A 15,514-nucleotide genomic window follows, 5' to 3' on the forward strand; every position below is an offset into this window, starting at 1 on the left:
ATTTAGATGATACATGAATAATGTCAATATGAACATGATATTTACAAAATGTAAGTAAATACTTAAAGAAACAGTTATAAAAAATGAAAGTGGTTGCCTTTCAATAGGGTACTATGCAATGGAAAGAACTGTGGACAAAAAATGCTATTTTTGGCTATAGCTTTATGGTAAATGTAATTTTTAAAAATATATGTAGTAGATTTTCTAGATAATAAATAATAGAGAAAGTAATTTATTACTTCATAAATAAATGTATGAAGTAATAAAATGTACTTATCATTCAGACAATAAATAAAACTTATAAACTCAAAAATAAGTTAAAACAATGCAAAAAAGTAAATAAATTTAAAAAAATTAGAACTGACTCTCTGGAGAAACAAAAACTAAAATTAAAAAGAGAGAGAAGTTAGAGTTCAGTGTTACTGGTTGAACTGTACCTGCTCCCGTAAATTCATATTCATGCCCTAACCCCCCATACGTCAGAATGTGACTTCATGTGGAAATAGGATCATTTCAGATGCCTTAATGAGGTCATTAGAGTGGGCTCTAGACCAACACAACTGAGGTCCTTATTTTAAAAAACAAAAAAAGGAAATTTGGATACAGCTTGGCACCCAGGGAAGTTGTCATGTGAAATGAAGGCAGAGATTATGGTGCTGCTTCTACAAGCTACAGAATGCCAAATATCACCAGCACACCATCAGAGGCACATAACGGATTCTTCTTCACAGAAAGCCCTTTGAAAGAACCTTACTTACACCATGATCTTAGAATTTTGCCCTTTAAAACTATGAGACAGTAAGTTTCTTCTTAAGCCATCCCGTTTGTGGTACTTTGTTATGGCAGCCCTAGCAAACTAATATAGTCACTATATAAGAAAGGAACTAAAGATGGCTCAGATGTCTGTTAAGTCCAGCCTAATACCCTGCCAGTATTCTTGAAATTATGGAAGAAAAATCAACTATAGATGCCATCCAATATATTATACATATTTTGTATAAAAATATTTATACAGTTGTTAATTCCTCTTAAGATATTAGTATTAGGAAAGAAATGACTGTCTTTCTTACAGAGAAGGTATTCATCATTCTTTTAGATAATGATAACTATGTTCCCATTGTGTCTCTGTTATTACCAAGAAGTCAGTCCTGCATTGAGTATCCAAGCAAGGCACTTACTCATGTCTTGGTTTCCTGGTTCACTAGCTATCATCTTCATTCTTTTTTGGCTCTTACTTTTTACCCTTGTTTTAATAGTATATATGTGCTTTATTATGACAAGATTCTTTTTTTAGCAGTAGTTAGGATATAAATAATTACTAAATGAACACTTCTGATCACCACAGTTCTAATGGGCAAAATACTCAACTTACATCAATTCTTTTTACAAACTTGTCTCTGCAGCTATGGTGACTATCTGTCCTGGTGTGCTGGGACTAAGAGGTTTCCAAGGACAAGGGACTTCCATTACAAAATCCATGACAGCCCTGGCATAATGGGATAGTTCCCTATCTGAAACACTGCTCTGTCTTATAGCTCACAAGCATATTTTCACTGTCACTCCTTTGGGCTCTAGTCCCTGTTTGCAATTATGATTAACCCCAATAAACTCATGCATAGTTGTTTATTGAATCATCTAGCTTTGTATGGTAACCCAATTTTGCTTCAACAGATGAGGAGCAATAATGCAAATAACCAAGTTCTAAGTCTCAGAAAATCCTCCTTACCGTTGTTTCAAATGGAACCTCAGTTGATGTTGACTTCCTGTGAGAGAGGGAGGTTTACTGAGACCTTGGGCTATGTACATTAGATAGCTGTAGTGATTAGGGGACCCAGTTGTGTTTTTGCTAGGCTGTCCAAGCCTGTCTGCCCTCACAGCTTAGTCTCTTATTGGTTTCCCTTTTGAATGCTTTTCTTTTTTCTCTTAGGCCCTGGGAATTTCTCCAGTTTGCTTTGGTAACCAAACATCAAATTAGTATGATTCTGAGAAAAGTAATATAAAAAACATTTATTTCTCATGATTTCCCCTGCAGTGCTACCTATGGACCTGATTCTTCTGCTACCATCAGATAAAATAAATAGCAGATGTCTACTCTTGTGTTTACTTCCAGAGAGCAAAAAGCTAACCAAAGTCACTGTAGTTTCCAAAGTAGTTTCTGTTTAGTTATTATGTCTGACATTATAATAAAATATCCAAATTTTATTCAAAATTAAACTTCTTCCTTCCAGTAGAGAAAAGTTGTATGTTCCCTGTTTGACTTCAGCCATTACTAACTAATCCCATCCCTATCTCACAACTATTATCTGAGATCTCAAGACCCCACCATGCTTAGAGTATAACAGTGGAGAAGAGATAAGGGAGCAGGAGAGATATATATAGGTACTAAGAGAGTTGGGTGGCTAATGAAATTGAAAAGTGTCTCAAAACAATTCTCTGGGGTTTTCAGAAACCCTGCCTTGCATTAAATATCTCACTTGTAGGTACATGATTTAGTTGGTGTCTCTTCCATATGTACTATATTACACTCCCTCTCTCATGCCTTAGGAATAGGTGATGGTAAAGATTCAGCCATTAACCACCTACCCACTGGTCTTCTTGGACATCCTTGGGAGAAAGACCATGTTAGCTCTCTCTCATTACAGCCCACATCTGCTACCAAGGATCATTACTTTAGATCTACTATATGTAGCAGTGCGCTTTCCTTCCACATACTGCTTAATTTTTGTTTGACCACTTAGCAGGTAGCTCTAGCCACAGGCTCTATTTTGAGATTTATCAGGCCTGAGCCAGATACTAGTTGCTGTGTTTCCTAGATTCTAAAGGATACTTTGAAGCTTTTCTCAATAGGCTTGTGAAAAAGACAGATCACCCCAACTCCACCCAACTGCCACCATGGAAATTATGACATTCATAGCACACCTTTCTCCAAAGAAGTCATACTTGCAATCTCCAAATCCCTGGCAACAAACTATGATTTAAAACATTATATATAGGTCTGCCTAGTCCATCAGAACCTCACTTTGGAGGGAGTGCTTGGCACCTATTACCTTGTGGCCTAACTGTCACTGAAACTGACATAGTGCAATTTCTCATAGCTGACCTTTCTTTCTCAGAATTTATCTTCCTTCATGACTTGCTGAATAATAAAATACTTTTAATACATTCCCTTTAGCCATTCTTTGCCTGAAAGATATTTGACCATGTGCCATTGATAGCTCCAAGTTGGCATAGGTGATTGCAAGCTCTCTCAGTGCAAAATTCTACTTTTATTTCATTTATAGCTGTGTATCACCTCACATGGTGAACTTCATCTAAATGATTGACTTGTTATCTCCACCCTGCAAGAATTTGATAATAATATTTCCTAAAAAATATTTACTTCTAGATTCTTAAGAAATATTATGATCAATTTCACAAAAATTGATAATATTGAAGAGAGACTGATTTGCTGAAATAATAGGAAGGGGGGAAAAGCAAGTAACTTATGTTTTCTTAAGTAAAGGTCTTATACATTCAAGCATTAGCCACAATATTATGTTAAATGTTGGAGAACTGAAGTATAGTTTTAAGATTTAAAATGTGTGAAAAGTAAACATTTGGAGAGAAAAAAATAAAGCAGATTTGGAATAGCATGAACTTCACTTGATAGAAGTTTAAATCATTCCCTTTGTAATATATGCAATTCTTAAAAGGTGTTACAATTAATATAAATTATTAGTAATATAAATCATTAGAAATTTCTCTAATAAAGTAGTTTCATCTGTATTATTATAGTGAGGAAAAACCTTCATAAGTGGGATGAATCCATAGATGCATAATTACTTTAGATGTGTCCTTGCTTTTTGTAAAATACAGTATGGAGTAGGAAAAAAAAATGCCACATTTCCAAATGGGAAAGTCAAAGCAAGTCAGTCCCAAGTAAACTGACTAACATTTATAGAGTAATTCTCATCCTTATAAATTGCCTTCTTGCAGGAAACAGACCTTATCCTGACTTTTAATATTTCAATGCACCGATCTTGGTGGATGGAGAATGGACCAGGATGTATGGTGACGTCAGTGACACCCGCCCCAGACTGGGCTCCAGAAGACCATCGCTACATCACGGTCTCAGGGTGTTTGCTGGAGTACCAGTACATAGAAGTGGCTCATAGTTCCCTGCAGATTGTCCTCGCAGTAAGTGTTGACAGCCAACCACTCCTTCTAGTGCCTCTGGGGTTGTTTTATTTATGTGCAAACTCAGTGCATACAAATGGAATCTGTGGGCAAAGTGTGGCCTTTTTGCTTTTTCCTCATTAATGCGACTTTTAACAGGAAAATGTCAGGTTAAACCAAACCTTCCCCCGGACTTAGCATATTGATTTTCTTCAGCAATTAGTAAATAGTCTTTGTTATCATCAGCATTTTACAGAGGAAATCCAATCAATCAAGATGTGATTAATTGACTTTTGGTAGACTTTTCTAAGGATTCTGAAGGGATGATCGGATATTTTTTCATAACTAACATTCTACAATACTCAACTTTGTAAGATTTCAATAGTTGTTTTCTCTTCTAGAGCTTCTTTTGTCTGTTCAGCTGGCCCTGGGATTTCTCTTTTTCATTTGTCCTACCTCCTTCTTCCTTCTTAGATTTCCCCCAGGCATCCATCACCTTTAATCTCCCACTTTTTCCAGAAAAAAATTAGCATTTTCTATAGATTCTACTTCTAAGACATTCATGCCCCCATTTTTCATAGTACTGTGCTGATAAAAAAAAAAAAAACCTCCTTCTACCAGGAGGCAGTAGGAGTTACAAATAACATATTTGTATTGCATATGCCTATGTTATACAAAATATATGATTTAACATTGTATTACTATGACAAAGAGATAAATTAAAGCACACCTTTCTCAAGAAGGAAAACTGCATAATATAATGAAATTTATAAAGGTAAGGCAACTTTCTGACACATTAATCCATTTATTCATTACAGATCTTAAATGCATAACTGCATGTATTTTTCTTAGATTCCATGCAGATATGCAGCTGATGTGCATAGTCTTAAAGCTGTTAGCAACAAATGATGCAAGTAGAATCTGCTCGTTACCTCTTTAGTTACATATTTTGGAAATGATATTGGCTCACAATTCTTTAATAACCAGAAATCTGGGTAGAGTGGCATAAAATTCAGAGAAACATAAAATTCTGGAATTTAAGAAAAAACTGTGAGCGTGTGGGTGTTAGATTTTGTAACTAATATATCCTTGCTAGATTTTTAATGGGATGTGTGTGTGTGTGTGTGTGTGTGTGTGTGTGTGTTGTGATAGACTAAGTAAGCTAGTATGCTATGTTAGTAAACACTTGCAAATTCTCTGTAAATAAAAGTCATAAAGGTTTCTTTCTTCTTGTGTGTCAGCAGGAGGCTCCACTGATCAAGGAAACAATTCTAGTGGAGGAGCCAGTATCTCCATCATCATGTTGCTGTGCCAGGGAGTAAAAATAGCTGTGGAGGGTCTACATTGGCACGCACATGCTTCTGCTTGTGAGGAGAGGCTCATTGTTCACAGTTCATTGTGCAGAATTGGTCACACAGTCCCACCCTATCACAGAATGGCCATGAAAGAGGGAGGGCTGTTTATTTGGAAATCAGCATAAATGATGTCCGGAACATTTGAATTATGTTCTTGGCTAAAGCGCTAAGTAATCTCCCTTGAATAGGTTCAACCATAGACACTCCTTCCAATTAACAAAATCTTCTGTAATAGTTTAAATCTAAAAGTGCTCATTTTGCTTATCCTGAAGTAAAAATAAGTTAGATTTGATAGGATGGAAGTAGCTATTTCACTCTTTAAAATCCATTTAAATCAAGTAATCTAATGAGAAGATTACGTGAGAAAAGTGAAATATTTCTGTGATTTGGGGTCAGATAAAATATCTTTAAATATGTGTTAAAAAGAGGTTTTAAGCAAACTATTTACTGTAGAACTACTATCTGTAGAACTGCCTATTTTCACTGTACCTACAAAATTGTGGATAACTTTCACCTATGTTTCAAGGATGATGTGAAGATACAGTATTTGTGCATAGACATTTATATATGACTATTTCAGAAAGTTATTTGAATTAGTTTGTGTGTGTATGTATGTGTAAACTAGATTCACAGATTTATTAAATGCCACATAAAATGCTGGCACATAGGGATTGGCTGAAAAAAACACATTTGGACATGGAGTCATATGTTGAAACTGACATATACACCCAGAGAAAAAATAATTTTACAAAAGTAATAACCGTCTGTAACAGCAAGGTGGCTAGAGTGCAAAGAAGATGGATGGGTTATTCCAAAGAACAGATGTGACCAATATTTCATGTTACTGGCTCTTGTTTCTCCTGTCTGTTTTGCCCCCAGTGGAGTGAAGGAATAGTTTGAGCAAACCATTCTAGGATGTGACATCTTTACCTCTACCTCTTCCACCTGTTCTTTGTTCCAGAGGTGCACTACTTTTGCAGTGTTGACTGTGGAACACCAGAGTTAGCAACTGCACAGCCAAGCCATTAATTGGAGAAGTTTCAACACATTTTCTACTTTTGAGCTTGCTATTGTCTAGACAGCCTTGTGGGTTGAATGCATCTGCTATACAGAAAACTTAGCAAATCCGAATTCAAGTTTTATAATGCAAACCAAAAAGGGCTTATCTTTAACAACTTGCCCTGCAGACAAAATTTCCTATCTTCATTCTGATGGCTGATGTAATGATTAATTAAGGAAATGGTGTCTTGAATCTCTGTTCCTCACTTTTTGTTTTACCCAGATCATCTCCTTGACAATCAAATGTTCCATTAAGTCAGTCTAGGGGAAACTTCATGAGTGGTTCTCCTTCTGGCATCTAGAGAAACTAAGGTATCAGGACCTCTGATATTGAGGATGTCACAGTCAAAAATACAGCAAGGGTCCCCAGAGTACAAACCAGGTGCAAGCAGGCACATTTGGGAGATGTGGTAAACAAAGAATATGGTTCATGCAGTTTAAGGCATAATCTTGGCTTTCTTAGCTCCATGCAGTTTTGTAAAGTCAGCTGAACTCACTCTTCTCACTTTTTTCATCTGAGTCTTTGAAACTGCCCTCTCTTCCAGGATATCTGGCTTAGATCTGCTTTCATAAACTGCTGCTTTCTCAGCTACTGCTCTTGATTAACTCCAAATCTCTCCAGCTCTTTTTCTCCACACTCATTCAGTCTTTCTTTCACAGATTCCTGAACTCTGGCAAGCCTGTCACCCTGTTCGGTTTTCTGCCAATCAACTCCTGGCTGATTTTGAAATTAGCATTCACAAAGCCCACATTTGCATCACACATACATAAGATATCTCCCATCTATAGCCAAAGGAAGACAAGTATAATATCCATGTAATTGGGACGAGGGGCTATTAATCACACAGCTTCCAGCCGTGCAGAAAAGACTGCCAGAACACCATAACGATGAGCCAGGTGTGATATTTTGAGCTTTTTCCTTCTCCAGCCACATTTTCTTCTAGTTGGTATCAGATAGCACATTCACAGTTTTAATAAAAACAAAAATTTTTAAATCCACATTTTCTAAATAGATAAAATAAATGTATGTGGGGAGAGCCAAGGAGATCAATTGGGGAGATATTGTTCATGTTACAAAAATTTAATCCGATTTCTTCAAACAGTGTGTGATTGGAACTGCATGGTTTATAAAATATGTTCACATGAATTAAATCTTCTGACTGTGTTCCAGTCCCTGAGGGCAGCAGAATAGGTTAAAAGCTCTTCTTGAGACATTTTAGCTAATAAATAGGGTCAATGAACATGTTCTCATACCTAGGTTGGGACAGTCTTCAACCTGAATGCCAGCAGTAGCTGTTGGGTAATGGATTCCCGATGTCTAAAAATTCAGAGTTCTTCAGCAGCAAAGGATGCCATGATTGATTAGCTATGTCTGACACAGGTGAGGGGAATGAAGAGGGATGTGCCTCACATTTATTATGCACATATTATACTTTTCTTTCTGTGATAAAAGCAATGAAAAGGGTGTGTGTTTTACAAATGAATGTGCGGAAAGAATAATTTAAGATGAAATATTTATTTCAATAGATGATGTAATGATGTATGTTCAAATATGCTAAAATTCCAAAAATTCATCTGGATGGGGGCCTTAAGTTATCCTTTCTGTAGCCACATCCAGGGAATCCATATTCCTAAATTATTATGAACTTCAAACACATTGCTTGTTGGTTTTTTTTCATTATTTCCTCTACTTTATTTCCTTTACTTCTGACACACTTTAAGTTCATGGCAGGTTGACTATGAATGTTTTTTAGGCAACTGGCAGAAGGTATTAGTTTAAAAAATGTAAGTAAGCTTTCTGTTTCCCACAGTGTTGGCTTAGAAACCATGAACAAATGAGCAGGGTAGCCATGAAAGGTGTTGGAAAACGTTCTAATACCTGGTGCATGGTTCCTAGCTAAGAACAGTTGAATGTCAAGTTCTCCTTCAGTTATATCTGTTCCCTATTCAGAAAACTCCCTACTTTGCAGAGTGCATGAAATGGTAAAAGTCATTGTTCAACAGATTGTGGAAAAGAAGATGTAGATAAAATATGTTCATTGGGGTCAGTAAAGTCACAAATGTCTTATTTATTCTATTAATAATTTATGTTTGCCATTTGGCTAAGACTTACTGAGGGATATGATTAGTGAAGAAATTTTCCAAATGTTGAATCTCTTTATCCAGGTGGACTTGAGGTTGTGTTGGGAATGGCACATGTGTGTTTCTTTGGATGTAGCTGATGTGTATGGTATCTGCATAGGAGTGGCCTTATTGTGCATGTTGCTGTTTGATGCCTCTAGAAACATTCAATTTTGTTGTTAAGAGTTGAATTCTGACTACCATGTCACCTAGGATATTGCCATTCACGTTTTACATGTTAAATCTAAGTTGTGAACTTGTGTCATTTTAAAGGGATGAGTGGGGAATAGTATGAGCTGATATCTAGCCACTCTGCAGTCAGAAGTGATGTGATTGCCATGGCTATGGAAATATCCTTCATTACATTTATTTGAATTAAAAATTAAAACAGAATTTTTAAGAAAAAAAGTTTGATTTGAATTGTTTCACACTAGAAAAATAGTTTCATTGTGGAAAAGTTACAGATTTTGCCATTTTTCATAAACTAGCCAGATCTCCAGCTTCCGAGTTTGACAAAAAACATACCCAAAGCACATGATTTCTTAAACTGACAGAAAATATTATGTCAAAAAACATATATTGAAATTAATTAGCATTTCAGTATTTCCCAAACTGTTATTGTATTCATCAGGTTGAACTAGGTGACTATAGGAGGAAGAACTAGGAATATAATTAATAGTTGTTTATGTCTTGGTAGTATTGGTATACTTCCCAGAAATTACTGTTGCAAATTGGGCAATTTTCAATCCTTTTCTTTGTTTAAAATTGAAGGAAGACCTAATAGATTTGTCAGTTGGTAGACTATTTGAAATAAATTTTGTGATAGATAATTATGTAAATTGTGGCATGGAAAAAGTTGCTGGAGTCGAGTGACATCATTATAAAGAAAAGTCTTCAATTCTTCTCTATTTAGCAAACAAGATTTTTCACTGCTTAAACCTTAAAGAGTAAAAAACCTAGAAACTGAATCATCCTTAAATCTGTCTCATTCTAGTGCTAATACACAGTGGCTCACACCTATAATACCAGCAACTTGGGAGGCCAAGGCAAGTGGGTCACTTAAGGTCAGGAGTTCAGAACTAGCCTGGCCAACATGGTGAAACCCATCTCTACTAAAAATACAAAAATTAGCTTGGCATGGTGGCACACACTTGTAATGCCAGCTACTCAGGAGGCTGAGGCTAAGACCAGAGAAACGCTTAAACCCGGGAAGCAGAGGTTGCAGTGAGCCAAGATCACACCATTGCAGTCCAGTGTAGATGACAGAGCAAGACTCCATCTCAAAAAAAAAGAAAAGAAATAAATTCATTTCAAATACAATTTTATTTTATACCTAGCAGTTTTAATCAATATTTATAATAAACAGTATTGTTTTGATCAATTTTATAAAACAATAATTGGGTTGATATCTCAAACAAGAATACATTTTTAATACTTTATGCCTTATGGACATGGGAAAAATCAAATTTAAGTTTATACATATTTAATTTAACATATACACAAATTTATACATATACATACACATTTTCTGCAGAGAAGTGTGATAGAATGATCAATATAAAACTTTCAAGTTAAAAAACATTAGCACAATGTTCTATGGAAGCAGTAGAGTGGAGTTCAGAAAGAAAAGGAATTACATAAAATGTATATCTTTAAACAAGAATTTGTACCTGTATCTTTAAATAAAAGAAGATAAATTTCAAATCATAGTGACATTCAAACTTCATGGACTTATTTAAAAGAATAATATAGAGGTCTCTTAAGCATCTATTAATATTAATCATGTGCCAAAATAAACAGAGTTTTGCTGCCAATTACTCCAGTCCATACTACCCAAAGAGATCTACAGACTCAATGCAATCTCTACTAAAATCTTAATGTCATTTTTACAGAAGTAGAAAAAATAATCCTAAAATTCATATGGAACCAGAAAACACCCTGAATAATTAAAACAATCTTGTGAAAGAACAAAGCTGAAAGTATCACACTTTCTGATTTCAAAATATTTTAAAAACTGCAGTAATTGAAACAGTATGGTATCAGCATAAAAACAAACATATAGACCAAAGGAACAGAATAGATTCCAGAAATATATCCACATATAATGGTCAGCTGATCTTCAACAAGGTTGGCATTTAAAGTAATGTATAAAAATATCAAGCATCAATTCCAACTGTACATAGTTTTCAAGTATCTAATTCTTTCCAAATATATGGGAGCAGAAGTGGGCAGTACAGTAAGTCAATAATTCTCTACACTGACTGAGAATAGAAATTTCCCATTCAGTTATTTAAAGGATTACCATGATATGACCTGCTCATGGAAGTTTTCTTTCCTTAGGCTTGAGGTAGGGCCTACATGTGTACTTGTCAAATTTTTCGCCAGAAATATACTAATATTTATTATAATAATATTATGCCTTCCCTTTCTCTTCACTACTGATTCTTCTACGTCCTAAATTATCAGAAACACATGGTATCTAGTCAGGGAAATGATTCTCTAATACCAGAATGGCATCACAACCCCGAGAGTCATTTCCCTTCTAGGACTGCAGAGTCAGGCCTTTCATATAACTAGGCTTTTATCACATAATGAATCTGTGTATCTATACTGTGGGTACTATATTTCTCAGTAAATCATGAGTTGGTGTAGATCTGGAGTTGAAAACTCTCTTCAGATTCCCAGTCCGGTATCAAAGGCTCTACAACAGTTTTCTTCTTAGGAAAAAACTGCCTTTTGCTTGTGATAGAAAATGGACAGAATGACTAGCCCTGGGCTTCTTTTCCAGTTCCCATGATGGTCTAACAGTGTTGTTACTTGGCTTCAATTATTATACCTAATACTCCAACTCTAGTTCTCCTGGGTATTCAGAAACACAGACCTGCTTGTCAAAACATAGTAATCTAGTAAACAAAATAAAAGTGTTTGTTTTTCTGTAACATCAGAATAGTTTATACAAATATTTGCAAAAATATGAGAAGAAGAACCAAATATCAATGTAAATAGAGTGTTTTCCCTATGGCAACGTTACTGAAATAAGAGAACGAATGTGGTAAACAGAATAGGAAAAGGACATTTCTTGGCACCGTATGGAATTGCAAAACACATCTAAATAAGCAAAGACCTACAACCTAATTTCAGAACCTTGACTGGATCTATCCCAGAATAAGTAAGAAATATTATTATTATTGAATTGTAAGAAGTAAGTTATTGCTACTTCTCAAATGGGCACAAGTTTAACTTTCCAATCTATTCTCTATTCCTGTAAATAATAAATTCATTTGAATATTATCCCCTTCAGAGCTCAACACCTTGATTGTAATGTCAATAAAGTTTTGGTTAAAATAAACACTAAATAGTTTTCATGTTCTATATTTTCTTTCACTTTATTACTGAAAACTGCACTTGTAAAGTGGTGAGTGGTTTTGTGAGCCCATGAACTAGCAACATCCAAGAACTTAAACAGCCTCTAAAGTCAGATTAAGTTTAAGATTTCTTTTTTTGCTTTTAATATTCTCGGGTATTCCCTATTTGCAAATTTAGAAATATAAGGTAAAATATTCACAGGCTGAGATTAACAGTCCTTAAATCTTACACCCAGTTGTATAATAAACTATTTTGTAATTATGAACTAAATGAGATAGTGTTTAAGAAATTGCCTTGAAAACAAAAAAGGTAATATTTATTTTCTCTTTAGCTCAGTTTCTTCCACTGCTCATTGAGAATACTATTACCTTTTCAGGCCAACTCACAGTGCTATACAGAAATGAACTAAATCCTGCTAAGTTTACTTACTCCCCAGACAGAACTGTGATTCTTAAAGCTAGTGTAATAATATTTAGTGTAGATCACCACTACCCTACACAGAAGCAAATTTTATCCCATATCGACTATTATTATCAGCATGCAATATCTTTTTCTATATATACTTCTTTGAAGCACTTGCTTACTATATCATATTCTGTGGAAATGTTTGGAAACATTAGGGAACAAAAATACCAATACTTTTAAGATAGTAGTAAGGATTATATGTTCCAAAGAAATCACCAATAACTGTGTTTTCTTAGTAATGTGAGATTTAAAAGTTGAAATTCTTTGCATAGAGAAATAAACAATGTATGATCTGATTTTATATTTGATTTTATAAACAAAATTATTTCAGGAAGAAATAAGTGAAGTCTATTAATTATAAATTATTTCAGAAATAAGTAAATATATGAAGATATATTAAAATACAGCATTTTTGGGAAAACATTGCCAGTTGTTGGCCTTGAATGAAAGGTCATTGTCCTGCCAGGCGTGGTGGCTCACACCTGTAATCACAGCACTTTGGGAGACCGAGATGGGTGGATCACCTGAGGTCGGGAGTTCAAGACCAGCCTGACCAACATGGAGAAACCCCATGTCTACTAAAAATACAAAAAATTAGCTGGATGTGATGGTGCATGCCTGTAATCCCAGCTACTCAGGAGGCTGAAGCAGGGGAATCCTTTGAACCCAGAAGGCAGAGGTTGCGATGACCCGAGATTGTGCCATTGCACTCCAGGCTGGGCAACAAGAGCAAAACTCCACTTCAAAAAAAACAACAACAAAAAAGTTACCATCCTTCTTCCTAAAACTGTAAATAATATGACTGTCTTTTAGGATGTCTTTCCTGTTGTCATCAATTATTATGATACAAAGGCCTTTAAAATATATCTTAATGGCAATGTCCTCTTCATGGGAACCTAAACATGGTGATAGAAAAATAATAGTAGGGCATGTTAGTGTTTTCAAATAAGAGGAATCAATTCTTAAAGGAAGGATATAAATATGATTTATAATGCCAGCTGTAACATGAGAGATAATTTATTATCTAGTATGTTATATTTGTGGGAAAAAGAATTAAAAATACGGGCAAACACACTTAAGCTAAGTAGTTTTTACTCAGTAAAAGAAGAGCCGGCTGGGCGCGGTGGCTCAAGCCTGTAATCCCAGCACTTTGGGAGGCCGAGGCGGGTGGATCACGAGGTCAAGAGATCGAGACCATCCTGGTCAACATGGTGAAACCCCGTCTCTACTAAAAATACAAAAAATTAGCTGGGCATGGTGGTGCGTGCCTGTAATTCCAGCTACTCAGGAGGCTGAGGCAGGAGAATTGCCTGAACCCAGGAGGCGGAGGTTGCAGTGAGCCAAGATTGCGCCATTGCACTCCAGCCTGGGTAACAAGAGCAAAAAGAACTCCGTCTCAAAAAAAAAAAAAAAAGAAGAAGAAGAAGAGCCATTGGTGGCATTCCTTCTGTACCTTTTGCTTTCACCAATCTTATAACTAGGATTGAAAACTCTATTGTTATCAGCTCACACATTCTTCTATATAACAGGATACCTGATTCCTAGTTCTTATTATTCTCTTGCCTTTTCCTCTGTTCATGGCATTGTGGCTGCTTCTGTCCTAACTGCCATTTGTTTCTCTCTGACACTTGTCCTGACTGTCGTTCATTTTGTCAAACTCCTATCAAGCAGTGGCCCTGAGAGTCAAGACCACAAGTTTATACATATGTTTACTATTTGTAATCTCCTAACTGAATTCATAATATTACACTTTGTTATACTCAAGGAAGCAGTCATTTTTCACATGATTATTTTGGTCAGTGCTAGTTGAAAATATGGCTCTAGAGTCATGGACTGAAGTAGTGTCCTGTCTTCAAGGATGTTTTGAGTTTCTTTATCTCCTCTTATATCCTGAAATTTATGAGTTGTTCTATTCTCCTTTATTGATTTCCAATACCTCTACCTCTTATGTTTGATTAGCTTATCATCAACAACTTGATGAATATAGACTGTTCCTTTTTCCTCTCATGACTCAGTGTGTTCTAGCAATTCATCTTCACTTTCTCTGCCCCCTGTTCCATAACTTAACGGATTTCTTCATCAGAGAATAACAGTAGGTTCTAATTTATTTTTTTAATGTCTTGGTTTTTCAACTCATACGCATTCTAATTTCATGCCATCCTCTTAGTTTAATGCCATGTTTAGTTTGATTTAGTCCTACCATACCATATGTCAGCATAAAAACAACTTTTCCTGAAATTACTGTGAGGTACAGAAATCTTCCATGTCAGTGATTCAGTAATTGTTCATATCTTTCTTTTCAGCAATATACTTTCACAAACAGAAATGTCTGTGTTGCTTACAATTAAAAAATGAGAGGCAAGTTGTCAAAGGAAGTTTGATAATTAAAACCTAGTAAAGAAGTCGCCAAAATAGATGACAAAATGTGTTTGGTCACACCTTCATTGTCCTTTAATTGTGACTCTGGGATCTGAATTGCTATGACATAACCATGTGGTACCCACATTTTCTTTGATTCAAACTTATGGTCTTAAAAGCTCCAAAGTTGCTGTGATAATTTAACTGGGCTGATTTGGAAGACCCAAATCCCAGCAGTAGTTTTTTTTCTTCTGGTCAATATATTGTGGCTATATGATAGGGTACACATGACAGCTTATCACCAAAGTAGTATGTGGAGTAACAGATTATAGTTGCTGTCTTGGAATACAGGCAGGAACTTCATCAGGGTCTGGATTTAGGGTAACCCATGACATTGTATTCCCCCATACTCTTTAACTGCTTGGAGTTAGAAACAGGTTTACATTCCTTCATTTACTCATTAAATATTCACTGAGTGCCTCTGCACCACATTGGTATAGAGCGCTGTATATACAGGGTCAAAGTCTTTGCTGTCATGCAACTTCAATTCTTGTGAGGAGAGGCAAGTGAACATATATAGTATGTCCAGTAGGGTAGCTGTTGTGTTGATGCATGAAGTAGGATAAGGTAAAAGA

General features: G+C 35.6%; 1 protein-coding gene across 13 annotated transcripts in view; it reads left to right on the forward strand.

Annotated features, from left to right (window-relative positions):
* NKAIN2 (sodium/potassium transporting ATPase interacting 2) overlaps positions 1 to 15,514 on the forward strand; it is a 1,060,472-nt gene that overhangs the window by 864,254 nt on the left and 180,704 nt on the right. For 12 of the 13 annotated variants that reach the window (XR_004742410.3, XR_004742412.3, XR_004742414.3 and 9 more), the window contains one exon: positions 3,976 to 4,176. The exons of the other annotated variant lie outside the window; for it this stretch is intronic. Coding sequence is in view for 6 of the 12 variants with exons in the window: in XM_035297728.3 (XP_035153619.2) it covers positions 3,976 to 4,176 (201 nt within the window). In the remaining 6 variants the exon portion in view is untranslated. The remainder of the gene's footprint in view (positions 1 to 3,975; positions 4,177 to 15,514) is intronic. 13 annotated transcript variants of the gene reach the window in all.

Source organism: Callithrix jacchus, chromosome 4 (assembly GCF_049354715.1).
Source record: "Callithrix jacchus isolate 240 chromosome 4, calJac240_pri, whole genome shotgun sequence".
Taxonomy (NCBI): Eukaryota; Metazoa; Chordata; class Mammalia; order Primates; family Cebidae; genus Callithrix; species Callithrix jacchus.